This window comes from Wasmannia auropunctata, unplaced genomic scaffold, assembly GCF_000956235.1.
Source record: "Wasmannia auropunctata unplaced genomic scaffold, wasmannia.A_1.0 LD335999.1, whole genome shotgun sequence".
NCBI lineage: Eukaryota > Metazoa > Arthropoda > Insecta > Hymenoptera > Formicidae > Wasmannia > Wasmannia auropunctata.
In genome coordinates this window covers 919,142-933,991 of record NW_012026891.1, presented here as the reverse complement: position 1 = coordinate 933,991, position 14,850 = coordinate 919,142, and the positions used below count along the sequence as shown (strand labels likewise).

Below are 14,850 nucleotides of genomic sequence, written 5' to 3'. Positions count from 1 at the left end.
ATTTTTTTTCTCAGTGCAAACACTTTTACTTAAAATAAAAAAATTTTACTTGCTTCAAGAAAATTATTTCTTTGAGGGGTACCTGAAACATATTTATTTGTTTTAAGTAATTTTTTTTCTCAGTGTGTGATCGTAAATGACACATTTTTTTTGCTAGACTCACCTGCTACCTGATCAAACTGTTCCGAATCGACATACGAGTAAATCGAGATGAAATCTGTCGACACTAATACTACAAACGCGGTATCATCCAGCAGCACCAATTTCTTCGTGATAAACGCGCCGACATTTGTACCAGCGACAACGTTCAGTAATTCCGTATCGTTACAAATTGAGGAAACGTTCTTTAACTCGCAAAGACAGGTACTGTTGAGACTCATGTCCTTCACGTTTTCTGTGTTGGAAGAGTTGGAAGCGATTTGCAACGCATCCTCGTTCACCGCTTCAAATTTGCTCACATAAATAGCGCGATCTGCAAACAAAACCGATTAATAATATTTTGTCGAATTAACACTATCGATTCTTGTGAACGTCGTTTAACCGATCTAAATGTATGACTCACTTTCCAATGCAGTCGCTATGTCTTCCGTCAACGCCATGACTTCCGTCACTCTATCCAAGACGATGTCTAAATCATTTCGACCGGTAATATTTGTTAAGTTTACACTTCCGTAAAGTCCGCCGATCGTGATATTTCCGATAACTTCAAAACCATTTCTGAAATCCATCTTATTCTCTATCGTCTGCACCGCTTTACGTTTCTTTACTTGCGCGTTTATTAACTCCGTCAGATTCACGTCGTTCACAATGCCATCGGTAATAAGAGATGGTGCATTAAGCTGACCTTGTATCCTGTCGATGCCAAACAGCGTTTGATTTCCGATTTTCAATAATGCGTTATCGACGTTGCGACCCATAATCGTACCTTTTACGCTAGAAAGAAAAAAAAACGAATAGTTGTTAATGATATTTAATAAGAATATAATTACGGAAGAAACGTCAATTACCTCAAATTGTTCAAAGTAATGTTGTTAAAGATTTTTTGACCTTTAATTATAGACAGCTTCGAACATCTTTGAGTTAAAGCATGTCTAGTAAAGTTCGAAAAGTTTATATTTAATGCCCGAAGATTTTTAGTCGTCAAGCCTAATATCGTTTTCTTCCCGGTGACAAAATTGCGTTTTACGTCACGCCTAACGACATCCGTGTTTAAGTCGATGCCATTAAATTTACCATCCCAAGTCATATTATCTAAATTAAGTAAAAGAAAATAATTAATTTATCTTTCTTAAGAAAAAAAAAAAAAAAAATATTGCTGTTCTCTATTAAAACTGCCTTACTTATGTACAATTCTTCAAAATGCCACGCAGCATCTACAGTTTGCGCCGTATTCTTCATCAAGGAATTAGTCAGCAAATTGTTCAAATCCAAGTCTGAAGACTGTATAGTTGAATTATTTTCTGCATTGACATTAGGCACCTCAACATTCTTAAACGACGAAACCACACTAATATGCTGATCTTTCGTTTTGCTTAAAAGTTTGCCTCTCAGATCCGTCCACATTTTTACATTCAACGTGTTATTAGAATTCTGAAAGAATGATTAAATTCTTGATCAACATTATCTTCCTTATGTAAGATATCTTTCGTATCACTGATGATTTTTACATTTATCAAGATGTCTCCTTGCAGAGTTATATTTTCAAGGTAGATATTGCTACCAGATAAAATTGTGTCCTCATTTGCCATCCATGAATTCTCGGATAATTGCTTCAGATTCACGTCCTTTATATTTTGTACAATTGGCTCCTTTAAAAATCTAGCTGATCCTAAAATAGAAATATTTATCGTTTAAAATCTTTCCGTCACGTAAAATGTAACCAGCAGACTTTCCGTCATCGTGTATGTACCTTGTATAATAAAAGTCGACGGTGCGTCGCTCGCGACGTAACCAAACGTCTGAGGCACGTCTATCGCGTCTGCGCTTAGAGTTGTAGAAATATGTTTTGAGCCCAAATTGAGATGTGTGTCTAAAAGCGAAAGATTTAACGTCGATCGGGAAGCGTGTACGTTGCTTGACGTAAAACCACGAGCTGCAAAAAAAATTGTATAAGAGACAAGTTACACGTTAAATTCTTGCTCATTTCAAATTAATGGGGAAATATTAGATGTAAGCTTACCGAAAGTTACGTGATCTAAAGATATCGGGTCGTCCACCTTTAGTACATTTTCCATAAAAGATCGTATATCTATGTTATTAATCCTTTTGATGTCGCTATCCCCTTTTATAATTACATTTTTTAGTCTCGTAGGTAAAGAGAGATTTAAGTAGACTGGCGTTTCGAGATTGCGAACGACGAGCTTCGGAATGTTTACTGGTCCTTCGAGATACTTCGTCCCTATCCACTCGTTCATTCCAATTTTTAAGTCTACGTAATATAGATTATAAGTATAGTGTGCGGTACACAAGAGATCAATTTGAGTTATTTTTATTATACCTTTCAGATTTGTTCCCTTAATTTCTGACACTGTTATATTCCTCACGAAAACCCGGCCTGTGAATAGCTTCGCTGAAAAGTCAATGCTATGCAAAGCTGACGCCGAATCGAAAATGGTCGTATTCAAGTTATGAGCTCCAAGAACGTGCGAAACATTTAAATTTTTTGCAATTATATCGCCCATTTTTATCGAAGAAGTTCTAATGTCCGGGATGATGACTTCCTCGGCACACAGTGGAATCGTCAATCTGCAAATATACAATTTTAAAAGATCTAGAATATTCTAGATGCTTCATAAAGCGATGAAACTGTGCGTACTTTGGAATGGGAAGATTTTCAAAGGCAACGCTTGACAGAGTGACATTATTATTCGTGTATTTTGTACCAGAAATAACGATAGTCTCAGCAGAATTCTTCGTTACCAAATTCGTAGTATCAAAATCCTGCAGAATCACATTGCTCCATTGCTGAAAATGCAAATGTAAAATAAATTCAAAATCGTCACGCGCGCATACAGACGTGGAGATACAGATTTCAAAATAATTACTGTCTTGTTGCTGGATAATATCAAATGCGCCGATACGTTAGAATCTAACGGTACGCTGTTCTCTATGATTTCTTTCATCGACGATCCGCGAGATCTGACGATATCTTTAGCTTTGACGAAGTTTCTGAACGTCACGTTCTGCAGGAAACGATCACCGAGCAACGTCAACGGCGTGAGAATCTCCCTCAAAGGCTTGAATTTTTCGAGTCCTTTGCCCGCTAGTCCACCTGATATGTCGACGAGGCCCGTAAGTCTCACTCTCGCAGCAGTTATCGAACCGTTCATCACAGTGGCGGGACCGTTTAACGGCAACAAGAATTCGTCCTCGGTTAGATGTAAATCTTTTACTTTCACCTCTTTCATGTACAATGTTCGCTTCGGAATATTACTTGTTGCGATACCTAACGGAATCGAAACGTTTGTCACGCGCAAGTTGGTGAAGATGTGATTACCTAAAATTCATATAAATATGAATATAATATAATACAGGATATACCATGAAGAAGAAATCAATACAGTGCATTAAATTACCTGAAACTACTTGATCTCCTGAAACTTTCAAAGTTCCCTCTTGCAGGTCTCGCATCGATATCCCATTAATAGTTCCTTTAACGAATATATCGTCTATCTTTAAATTAGGAACGGGGCATTTCCAATTATTTATCGTCTTCACTTTCAGTTTGGCGAACTCTTGAGTCTGATTGGGATCTGATTCCACGTATTTAGCAAAATTAATTCCGCCATCCGTGATTATACGATGAACGTGACAGTTCGTCTTACACTTGACCGTGATCTTCTTGCCGTGCAAGACCGCGTGCTTAAGTCTCTCGTCTATCCCTTGTGCCAAGAGGCTGCTCGTCAGATTTAATTTGGCGATTGTACTCTTGTACCGCTCCGTCAAACGAATCAATTCCTCTGAGTTATGACCGTTTAACTGGCAACATTCGACAAATACAGATTTTTTTTATTGTCGATCAATTTAATATGTGAAATTATATTTTTTATTTAAATGATTTAGAGGAAAAAATTTTTTATTCAAACTAACAAAGACTGAGAGACAATAGACTTACGTTCTGCATGCGAAGCCGACCGATGTGCGCGTTCAAAATCACGGGTCTCTTTAAATCTGGCAGCTTTTCCAAAGTCCTCTGAGACGCCTTTTGCTTGATCTCGGAACACCATGCGGCTGTTTCGTCCTGCAGGGATTTCCACGTTTTCTTCGCCAACCAAGCAGGCATCAAGAACTTCCACTTTCCGGTCTGATCCTGTACCACCAGCACGTCTTTGTCGTGCGAGCGAATAGAACGAATTTGTCGAAGGTTCGATAATTTCGTAGGCAATTTTAGAAATCTCCAGCCGTTGTACTGATAAATATCCTCCTTCACCAACAGAAGAACGACGGTGTTTTCCATCGTCAGGGAATGAATCCGCGTTGCTGGAGCAATTCTCTGAAACGGCACGAAGCGACCGTACATCTCCTTGTACAAGACCGTGTACTCGCTACCGGCCAAAGCTAGAAAGCGCTCCTCGAAATGGCCCTCCTTGAAGTGAAACGAACTGACGTCGCTGGCGTAATGCAACTGCTGCATCTCCACGAATTTGTTGGAACGCACGGAAAATCGGAATATCCTCGTGTCCTCGAACCCCACGACGGCGACGTGCATGAAGCTCTTGCTCTGGAAGGGCAAGAGTTTTCTCGCCCCGTAGAGCAACGTGTCGATCTTGTCGAAATTCTCCCCGAGCCAGACGTAGATGAATATTTTCCTCTTCGAAGCGATTCCCAGATACATCCGATTCATTTCGAGCCAGATATTCGTATGCACCACTTCGGGAATTTCGAACTCTTGTTTGAACTGCAATTCGTACGTTCCGTTTTCGTTCTTGCCGAGGTGCAGAATGACGATTCCATCGGTATACTTCTTCTGCACGACTATAAGCGTACCGGCGCTATAATTTTGTACGATTATCCGTTCTCCGTCCGGCTGCGGATACGTTCCGACGAGCTCCGCTTTATTATTCTGAAAAATATATAATTTCGTAGAGCGTTTTTTTTTCCTACCTACGTTTTTGGCAATAAAATAAAAATGTAGTTGATTACGACGTACGACCAATTGATAAAGCAGAACGTCTGAGGAATTGATGGCAGCTGCGAACCAGAGCAACTGATATTCATCTTGTATGGAAAAGAAGGTCGTGTCCTGAAAGTCCGGCAAATCGAAGGAAAAGACCTCTTTGAAACTTTGCAGAACGTACACACCTGTGAAAAAAATCAGAGCTCAGAGTAAAATTGCAATCAAACGCATTCACTGTTTAAAATTCATTTTTAAAGATATCTGTAGTAGAATTCAAGAAAGATAAAAAAAATTTAATACAGGAATAATCTTTTAATATTGCATGAATTAAATTCTAAAAATAATATTTTGTAAATGAGTATTTCTACATTTAAAAATTTCTTGCGATTTCAAAATTATTCTACTTTTTAATTTAATTCTTAAATATCTTGAAATTTCAAACATCTTTTCCTTAAAAATAGCTTTATTCACGCCAATAAATTCAAAAATTTGATAGAATATGAACAATTTACATAAATAAAGTCAAAATAAATTAATAAAAAAATACAACAAAGCATGAATTAAGATAAAAAATTATAAGACGCAAGAGACAACGTGCTCCGATTTCGAAGCGCAGCCGTGCGGACTTCCTACACGAAAATGTCAACATCAGCTGATCTCTCGATAACCTCAACGTCTGGACGATATACGCCAATATTTTGCTTCGTGCTATCGTCTGGATCGATTCGACCGTCGTCGAAAACTGAGCATAGCGAGACGCGGACCGACTCGTCGTCCTGTCGTATGTGTCGTCGTTCGAGGCATGTCTACGGAGGTGACGGAGAGTCTGACGGCGCAGGTGAACGAGCTGCAGGCACTGCAGTCCGTCTACCCGACCGAACTGACCGTGGCGGACCATGGGGTTTTGGCTGACATCAACGAGTACATCGAGTGCCCCGACCGGGAGCCACCGCGATGGCTGGAATACGCCATCGCAGTCCCGTTGAACGGTGTAATGTAACATTTATTTACTTGTAATATAACCTTGTCATGATGTCTTTATAACTGCTTACTGCACGTTCTTCAAATTATTTTTCCTCTACGTATGCCAATGCCATTAACGGTGTTGTTTACGCCATTTAGGAGAACGTTGAGCTGCTGGTAAGCCTACCAACTAACTACCCGAAGGAGCAGCCCGAAGTGTACGCGAGAGGCTCTTGTTTGGACAGAACGCAGCAGTGCCTGCTGAACAAGGAGCTCTCGATTGTCGTCAAGGCTCAGGAGGCGGGTGAGCCTTGCATCTACACGCTGATATCGTGGCTGCAGGACAACGCCGAGACCTATCTCGAAGCCTCCGCGTGTAGCCAAGCGGGTAAGCGCAGCGACGCGAGTAAAAGCGGCACGGCGGACGATCGGGCCGCGGTGGTTTTCTCCAGATATTGGATCTACAGTCATCACATATACAGCAAGTTCAAACGGCGGGACGTGGCGAATTTGGCGAAGGAGAGCTCCATCACGGGATTCTGCCTGGCCGGCAAGCCGGGAATCATTTGCATGGAGGGAACCCTGGAGGATTGCGAGTACTGCTGGCAGAAAGTAAGGTCAACAATGATCCCTCCGTTATCTTATTTTAATTCAACGAGAGGATATATTTCACGCAATTCGCGCAACTCTTTTGCAGATCAAAACCATGAACTGGCACAGGATATTGGTAAAATTATTGGAAAGGGAAGAGGACTGCGGCGACGTGGACGGCACGCGCAAGTTCGCGGACTTTCAAGAGGTCTCCTTTCCCACCACTGAGCGTCACAACGACATGGGTCAGCTTCTCAAGTACCTAACCGATCACGATTGCCAGCACGCGTTCAAGGAGCTTTTCGGAATAGAAGGAAAATTTAGCAAGCTTTCCGACTGATGTAATTGTACAAAAGCGGAAGTGTTAATTGTCAAGTGTCCAATCAAACTTTGTCCAAATCAATTTCTTTCAGTCAATCGCACAGAATTGTATAAAAGCAGAAGTGTTAGTGTTAAGGGTACTTTGTCCTATCAATTTCTTTCAATCACGCGGAATTTTCACAAGTGTGTGCATACGTGTGAAATTTTTTGCTCACCTTTATCGGGCTCATTCTGAAGATTTCTCTTTCCACGCTTGCTTCCCCGAAGTATTTTGGTCGTATCGTTCATATATTTCGCAATTTCATTGTTAATATCACTCGAAGTCTCACTATTCGATATACCGTACGCTAAAAATGCCGAATGTTTCATAAATTAAAATGATTGTTTTTTTACATCTGGGGGTTTTACTTTCGTATGCAAGGCGATTAATATTTTACCATCACTGAGATTTTTGAAGTATTCTGTCGTGCGATCGAGTATCGCGTACAAGTTTTCCGTTGAATAAGATGGGGAACGTTCGCACCGTGTCACACATATTAACGTGAAAATCAGGAGGAGGAGCTCTCGTAACATATTCACACAAAGCCTCTCGAGCGACCGATCACGACTGAGCCACAACATGGGTTTGCTATCCAATAACACTTGTGTTTACAGTTTTTTCTGTACACAGTTCCTACCCTTCCGAATTCCGCAGTAATGTTTCCATTCTGTAACAGCTACATATACAAGGTGTCTCAGAATTTGTCATTTACTCCTTGATGAAATAGATCAATTTATTCCTAACAAAAACAAGTAGATTGCAAAACAATGAAATAAAAGAGATTGAAAATGGAAGCGTTTACGAATATGTTGAATTGAATGTTGATAATAAAATTTTATTTTATATATATCTATATATATGTCTATGCTCAGGAAGTTTAATTTACAAATCTTCATCTAATAGTGGCGTAGCGTAAAAATTCATTCGTGAGAAATTGCCCCGGGATGTAAGGCGCCGGCGGGCCGAGAATATCCTGCGCTGGGCTGTGGATCTTGATCTGCCTCATGTGGGTGTCCCTGCCGTTTTGATGATTGCTGATTACCGCTATCTGAATCATGAATGTCCTAATGGGCCGATCGTTGATGTTCTTAATGGGGATCACTATCCATCCGCTCGGCTCGTTCAAGTCCATCACCTCCACCTCCTGCAGGTCGTTGAAGTTGGTCCCAGCTCTGATGCTTATCCTGTTCAATCGGCCGGAAAAGAAATGTCACGTTAATAACAGCCAACGACGATCGCTGGTGTCTCCGAGCGAACGGAGGGTATCTCTCTACCTGTTGGGAGTGTAGCTCTCGTCCAGCTTGTAATCCGTGTAGATGCATATGTCACGAATGGTCGTCTTCCTCTTGAACTGTATGTTCACCAGGTGAGGCAGCTGCCCGTCCGACTGCCAGTACGTTTCCGTGATGTCGTCGCGCAGCTGGTCCACGCCGAAGCCCGGCTTGCAGCTGGACAGGCTCCAGATCGCGTAGTTCCCGACCTCCCGCACACGGCCAGTCAGCTGCTCCTGCACGGGATCTATCTCCCCTGCGCGAACATTTCTTTCCTCGCGTGAGACGTCCCGGTGTAAATTTGTCGCTTGAAAGCCGATCAGAGGAATAAAATCGAAGAAGTTATACAGAGTTACGACTCACCGTTTGTGTTGGTCTTGTTGCTCATAGCTAGGTTAGGTCTCCTCAAGCTGTTGCTCTAGCGTGGCAGCTTCGTTATTCAACGTCTATCCAACACTCGTCGAAGTGTCATACGAAACCACGGCAGGCCGCGCAACTTCTGGATGCATTACAACAATTGTTTTCCAATTCCCAGCGAACGTTTCGATGCCTCCTACCCGAGCATTTCAATAACAATCAGGCACGCTCTCGATTGACTCTCGACTCGTCATCGAGGATATCGAGATGTACCACCTTCCGTGATCGATACCTCTCGATTCTTCAGAGTCAAATCAATTTGCACCTTGATTCAATTTCAAATCCGCAATTACACGCGCGGGGTATAATTATTATTCGAGCTCGATTCACACGTATGAGATAAAATTTCGCCGAGAAACATCGCGTCCGGTATTGAGGGACTTCTCAATTTTTACGAGGATTTCGGAAAACCGGTTTGTTGTGCCGCGCGTCGTCATGGTTTTAAATATTGATCGCATTATTTTACCATCGGTGCCCCGAATGTCGCCGAGGCACTTTGCGCCGAGACTCCGCAGGACTTACGAAATTGACCAATTAAGCGAGACATTTGATATTTTGGGGCGATTCGGTAAACGATAATAATTTGAGTGAAGTCGACTTCGTCGACGAAACGATTCTATATAAATTAAATCAACTGATCGATGAAACCGAGCGATGACGTTGGCGCTATCGAGGATAGATTACACGACGGTGGGAGTCACCTCACGTGGCACAACTATCATATTTCCGCCTAATGAGAACGCGACGAGGCAGCCGCAAAAGTTCGCCGTTGCAGATCACGACGGTGTGCTGCATATTTATGGTACTTATAAATATGTATCTATACAGTACGAGAGTAGCCCAATAAAATTCATAGTAATAAATAAATAAACGATTAATTAATATTATTATATACGAATCTTTAATTAATATTCATTCATAACTGATTGATATTATTCTGATATCGCAATTAATCAAGAGACGCTAAATTAAGCGATTTAATGTCGCAATTATCTTCTAAAGTTTCGATATTAATATCGAAATATTATGAGGCGTCTGAATATTTGAGAAATACACAAAATCACAAAATTCTTCCTCGGACAGGCATGAAAAAGGGGGAGCTGCAACTGTCGTTTAAATCCCTGCCCGGCCCAAAAATCCAGAAAATGGTCCTCGGTGGCTCGATAGGTATGGTGAGGGACAAGATTTTCCTCGCGTACGACAGCTCCGTGAAGGGATTCACGAGAAAGGGCAAGCTGTTCTTAGAGTTCGACACCAACCTAATAGATCCGATTTCCGCGATGTAAGCTCACTCACTTTCAACTCAATAATTCTACGTGATCGGGTATCTTCGACGTGTTTACGACCCGTTACCGTATTAATTATTACGAAATGTTCCATGCAGGCACGTCCTCGGTCCTGATCTCGCGGCATGCGCGCGTGATCTTTATCACCGATACAGAGACTGCAAGGATGCCGATTCGTATCTGGCCGGAGAAACCCTGCACGACGTCGTGCTCCTGCCCGCAGACGGCAACGTGGTATACGCTATTCTAGCTTGTGCAGATTGCGCGGTAAGATATCGCGTAATTTCATCAAACTGTGACTCGTTGGGAAAGCATCGTCTCTCAGGCTCCAATCGAGAAATGCAGTAGTTCCGGTTAAGAAAACTATACCTTTAAAAAAACAACCAGTCGATTAGTTAATTCCATATCTTGAAAATTAATTCATATTCTCGCGATTTTATCCGAAGTATTTTTTCATTTTTATAAAGTTTCTGCGATGGATTTAAATCTCATTTCATTTCTTTTTTTTTTTTACCAAAAACTTACAGAGAGATTTGAATATGGAGTTTATTATTTTTCGGAGTTGATTCATTGATGCAGGCTGATCTGCTTTCCAGGTGCGCGTCTTGCATGGCACAAGAAGTCCAACGGTCCTAAGATTGCCGAGCGCTCCTATGGTGCTTTCCATATACAGGTATTCTTGATAATTTCACACGCGGCATGTCGAGTGAATTATTTCACATTACTCGCCTCGCTTCAGAGAGGGAGAGATATACTCGAGGGACCGCGTTCTGGTCGGTACGGCGGACGGTAGGGTCGGACTGCTGATCCTCCAAGGCAACAAAACTCTCCGGATCACCTGGCTGCTGACTTCGACGGGCTCGGGAATCACTTCGTTGGATACTCATCAGTTACAGGACGGTATAGACATCCTCGTTGGCCGGCAGGACGGAATCGTCGAGGTGTACACATTTCCCGACGAGGACGTGTCGTCCATTCTACGCTATCACTACGTGAGTGATCGTGACCGTATTACAGTTCCCATCGAGTCTCGGTTAAATCACACCGGTTTAGAAAATAAATCGTTACAGAACGCCGGCGAGAGTATTAGTACAGTCGTGGGTGGGATAATCGGCGTCGCCAATTACCCCGAGGTTCTCGTCACGACTTACTCCGGCCGAGTATTCGGATTGACCACCAGTCCTCCTGGTCTACTGGAAGCGGGACAGAGCGACGTCGGATTGGCCAGGCTGAAGCTGGAGATACACCAGTTGCAGGAGAAGCTCAACGAGGAGAAGGAGTCGGCCAATTTCATGCCAGATCCTCTAGCACCCTCGATACTGGCAGTGAATCATAAGTAACCGCAGCAAAAATTATTTCTTACATTTTACAAATACGAGGACTGAAATTGCAAGAATTAAAATCAATTAAACAATTAAATGTGATTCGCAGGATGGTACTGCACAAAGAAGACGCTTCATATTCTCTGTCCGTGGAACTGGACGCGTCGATCGACAATATTCTGATACAATCCGACACGCCCGTCAATCTGTTGGAGACGGAGAATAATAGCGCAGTGGTCAGCCTGTCCGCTTGCGATCCTAGAGAGAGCAATTTCGTCCTTGCTACTTATCGATGCCAAGTACTCAAATGCAATTCTCTGAAACGATATAATCTCTTTGAACTTTAACAGTATCTCTAAAAGTGTAAGCCTCACGAGAAATCGCTTTTGTAAATAGATCAATACAAATCGTCTGGAAATGCGACTAAGGTTCATCGAAGGCCAGCCGGGCACCTTGCAGATCTACGTAACGTCCCAGGTATTTATTTTATTACACGTCGCTTTTCCGAATCCGAGATATACTTGCGTCACGTTAATATTTATAATAATTCCCAGGTACAGCCGAAGCGTTGCCGTAAAATCATAGTTCCCATTTACGCCTTATCTCTGCACGTCAGGCAACACGAAGATGACAACACGACGTCCAGCGGTCCGTTTAATGAATTGAAACTAAACGGAAATTTCACCGTTGCCGAGGTTACACTTTTTCTTTTTACCCTTGTCAATCTCGTCGCGGGAGAAATGATCCTTCATGTTCCTCGTGTATTTCCTTTTCAGATGCACGCATGGCTGTCTCTGGCATTACCGGACGTGCCCGAGAGGCCTCACATTCACGAGGGCGAAGCTGTTTTAATATATGCCTCGTCCTTCATCGGCACGGTCCTCAAATGCAAATATAAGTAAGTTTGTGCAATGTAAAATCGGAACCCGACATTAATCTTCTGGTGAACCGCAGGAAAGGGAGCGCGCTTTTTCTGGGCGAGAATATATCCACCGTCATAATTCTCAGAGATATCTTAACGAAGGAGGCGACGAAACGAAAGATAAAGCTAGACGTATTCTGCGGTAATTATTGAATATCGACGAGCGTTACACTTCTCTTCGAAGTCGCAAATGTAAATCTTATTACGCAGAGGTGGCGGACGGAAGCGTATCTAGGGTCTTGGAGTTAATACTTCCGCGATTGAGCGCAGCCTACGATTTAATTCAAAAGATAAAGATTCTGGACGCTCTCGAAGAGTGGGAACTCCAGTCCAATCCGAGGGAGAACTTGTGCTCCGAGTATCAGGAGTTGCTGGAGAAGGAGACGGAGATCAGATCGCTTATGGCGAAGGACACCGAAATCCTGAACAGGCTGCACGCTATCATCACCGACTTATACGTAGATTGGGAACGAGCGAAGCGATCTCGAAGGTAAAGATAAGGACTCACGTAATGTGGCCTGACAGATTCTAACGGTACCGTTCGTGTAAGCAGAATTAGCGGCACGGAGGCTACGACGAAGCTCAAAGACGCCCTCGCATCCAGGGATTTGGCTACTATCTTGCAAGTTTTCATTAGCAAAGCCGACATGAGCATGCCGACTATAATACCAGCGGCTATCTAGACGTTCGGAGATTGCGAATGAAGTGGACCAATGTATTCTATAAACATGTTCAAGTAAAAAATATATTTTTTAACGTTAATTCACAATGTATATATATATTGTCCATTTAGCGGTTATATATATATATATATATATATATGTATATGTACATATACCGCTAAATTGTACAATTACACAATTGTATAATCCTAATCTTAAAAATGTACAATTTTAGTGTTAATTACAGTATGATGCGTACGTGTATGTATACATACATACATATATATATATATATATATATATATATATATATATATATATAGAGTATTTATATATAAATGACATTTTCCTCATGAAAATCTTAGGACTGTTGCAAAATCTAGTTTTCTACTTGATGTCACACAAATTACTTACTCCCTCTTAGAAACTGAAAAGTATGTTACACATTATTTATAGGCAGTGTGTGCATGCGATTTACTTATCAAATCTTAGATTTATCTCCGGTTGTTTGCTTTCGAACAAGCAAAGCTTTTCGATTTTATTTATATAAAATTATGCACGTAAGTCATTTTTATTTAAAAATGAAACTATTATCGCTTCGAATATCAGTCCAATGCTACTAAAAGTCATTTTTATGAAACATGATATTTGCATTACAGACCGTTTGAGTACCAATATTTCTTCATAAATAATTATCCTTGTGCTGTGGAATACACTTTCTTCTCTTGAGATTTTCACGATTACATAAAGAAATATTGCCTGCAAAACACACAAAAACACAATAGATTAATTGAAAAAGATATTTGACTGCCGATCGAGGATACACAATTGATTTTACTCACATGCTGTCAGGTCGCACAACCGCTTCCAGAGGATCTCTGTCCGCATTTACAGCGTCCGCCGTAGACGGCACGGTATATTCTAAGGTCTGTCCACCAGTATGCGGCAAAATGCTCTCCGGATTGTCATCCGGCGGGACGATCTCCACAACACCCGTCGCTTCGACCTCCAGTTTCAGGTCTCTCACGAAATCCTGAATCGTTTTCGCCTGCGCCCCCTTGTCGGCCACCTCCATCGTCGCCTCCTCCGCTCCGTTCTTCCCCGTCAGGATTCTGTTCAACGGCTGCTTGTCATTCGTCTTCGTGCGGGAGTGCGTGTGCATGTGCCTCTTCATGTCGCTCCGCACGCGGAACGGCTTGCCGCACATCTCGCACGGATGCGGCTTCTCGCCGGTGTGTATGCGACGGTGATTCTGCAAGTAACTGCTCGCGCGGAACGTCTTGTTGCAGAACTCGCAGCGGTAGTTCTTCTCGCCGGTGTGGATGCGCCTGTGCACGATCAGCGAGTACTTCCGGGCGAACTCCTTGGCGCAGTACTCGCACTGGTACTGCTTGTGCTCCGAGTGGATACTCGTCGAGTGATACTTCAAGTCGCCCCACTGCCGGAAGTGCCGCCCGCATTCCTCGCACTTGTACGGCTTGTCGCCGCTGTGAAGTCTCTTGTGTACCTGTTCGTAGCGACAAAATGATTAGATTTCTTTTATTCCTAATAATAAAATTAAATTGTCTGATCGCTGCACCGCAGAACATTTATAACTGCGAAATATATTAGTCGCTTGAAATTACAAATTATTAAATATAAACATTAGTAATCTCTCTTGTGCAATAATTAAGACATACGCTTAAAATTTACACTTTGTAAAGTCTGATTACAGTGCTTACTTTCAACGCGCTGGCGGCAAAGAAACGTTTACTACAGATATCGCACTGATGCGGCCGTTCCCCGCTGTGAGATCGCATGTGATAAACTAAGCTATTCTTATGGTGGAATGAACGATTGCACTGAGGACACGTTAATTCGTCATCTGCAAAAGAATGTCATCTTTAAGATCTTATCTTCGAGTACTTTCGGGGTGGGGGTGAGATCGGAAGAGCACACG

At 42.2% G+C, this 14,850-nt stretch overlaps 4 protein-coding genes across 6 annotated transcripts in view; 1 reads left to right on the top strand and 3 right to left on the bottom strand.

The window, feature by feature from the left end:
* LOC105453515 overlaps positions 1 to 7,657 on the bottom strand; it is an 8,388-nt gene extending 731 nt beyond the window's left edge. The window contains exons 1-15 of one of the 2 annotated variants that reach the window (XM_011695547.1): positions 7,429 to 7,657; positions 7,207 to 7,338; positions 5,150 to 5,301; positions 4,115 to 5,062; positions 3,576 to 3,978; positions 3,045 to 3,496; positions 2,816 to 2,964; positions 2,498 to 2,745; positions 2,180 to 2,428; positions 1,910 to 2,092; positions 1,668 to 1,828; positions 1,341 to 1,590; positions 1,008 to 1,251; positions 563 to 933; positions 164 to 472 (exon numbers count right to left, since the gene is read on the bottom strand). In XM_011695547.1, coding sequence (XP_011693849.1) covers positions 164 to 472; positions 563 to 933; positions 1,008 to 1,251; positions 1,341 to 1,590; positions 1,668 to 1,828; positions 1,910 to 2,092; positions 2,180 to 2,428; positions 2,498 to 2,745; positions 2,816 to 2,964; positions 3,045 to 3,496; positions 3,576 to 3,978; positions 4,115 to 5,062; positions 5,150 to 5,301; positions 7,207 to 7,338; positions 7,429 to 7,612 — 4,435 coding nt within the window. In that variant the 5' untranslated portion in view covers positions 7,613 to 7,657. Of the gene's footprint in view, positions 1 to 163; positions 473 to 562; positions 934 to 1,007; positions 1,252 to 1,340; positions 1,591 to 1,667; positions 1,829 to 1,909; positions 2,093 to 2,179; positions 2,429 to 2,497; positions 2,746 to 2,815; positions 2,965 to 3,044; positions 3,497 to 3,575; positions 3,979 to 4,114; positions 5,063 to 5,149; positions 5,302 to 5,749; positions 6,101 to 7,206; positions 7,339 to 7,428 lie in introns of those variants that run through there. The other variant, XM_011695548.1, reaches the window with a different exon arrangement.
* A 93-nt stretch (positions 7,658 to 7,750) lies between these two features.
* On the bottom strand, positions 7,751 to 8,911 carry LOC105453516 (anaphase-promoting complex subunit 10). The gene is made up of 3 exons (XM_011695549.1): positions 8,666 to 8,911; positions 8,306 to 8,558; positions 7,751 to 8,215 (listed from the first exon to the last, which is right to left on the bottom strand). The coding sequence occupies exons 1-3, from the start codon at positions 8,688 to 8,690 to the stop codon at positions 7,924 to 7,926; spliced, it is 570 nt and encodes a 189-aa protein (XP_011693851.1). The 5' UTR covers positions 8,691 to 8,911; the 3' UTR covers positions 7,751 to 7,923.
* A 148-nt stretch (positions 8,912 to 9,059) lies between these two features.
* Positions 9,060 to 13,011, top strand: LOC105453517 (Bardet-Biedl syndrome 7 protein-like). The gene is given in 13 exon segments (XM_011695551.1): positions 9,060 to 9,521; positions 9,803 to 10,001; positions 10,104 to 10,272; positions 10,602 to 10,678; positions 10,745 to 10,997; positions 11,076 to 11,341; positions 11,437 to 11,626; positions 11,724 to 11,810; positions 11,813 to 12,022; positions 12,104 to 12,225; positions 12,282 to 12,450; positions 12,453 to 12,739; positions 12,803 to 13,011. Coding segments are annotated over 13 exon segments (2,307 nt in total). The 5' UTR covers positions 9,060 to 9,373; the 3' UTR covers positions 12,933 to 13,011.
* Positions 13,012 to 13,228: 217 nt separating this feature from the next.
* LOC105453513 (zinc finger protein 271) overlaps positions 13,229 to 14,850 on the bottom strand; it is a 4,394-nt gene continuing 2,772 nt past the window's right edge. For both annotated transcript variants that reach the window (XM_011695543.1, XM_011695544.1), the window contains exons 6-8: positions 14,633 to 14,775; positions 13,754 to 14,418; positions 13,229 to 13,670 (exon numbers count right to left, since the gene is read on the bottom strand). In XM_011695543.1, coding sequence (XP_011693845.1) covers positions 13,652 to 13,670; positions 13,754 to 14,418; positions 14,633 to 14,775 — 827 coding nt within the window. In that variant the 3' untranslated portion in view covers positions 13,229 to 13,651. The remainder of the gene's footprint in view (positions 13,671 to 13,753; positions 14,419 to 14,632; positions 14,776 to 14,850) is intronic.

Coding starts and splice junctions, on each gene's coding strand:
- LOC105453516 (XM_011695549.1), bottom strand. CDS start 8,690: ATGAGCAACAAGACCAACACAAACG. Junction 8,559..8,665: donor CAACAAGACCAACACAAACG/GTGAGTCGTAAC, acceptor ATGTTCGCGCAG/GGGAGATAGATCCCGTGCAG. Junction 8,216..8,305: donor GAGAGCTACACTCCCAACAG/GTAGAGAGATAC, acceptor CCGATTGAACAG/GATAAGCATCAGAGCTGGGA.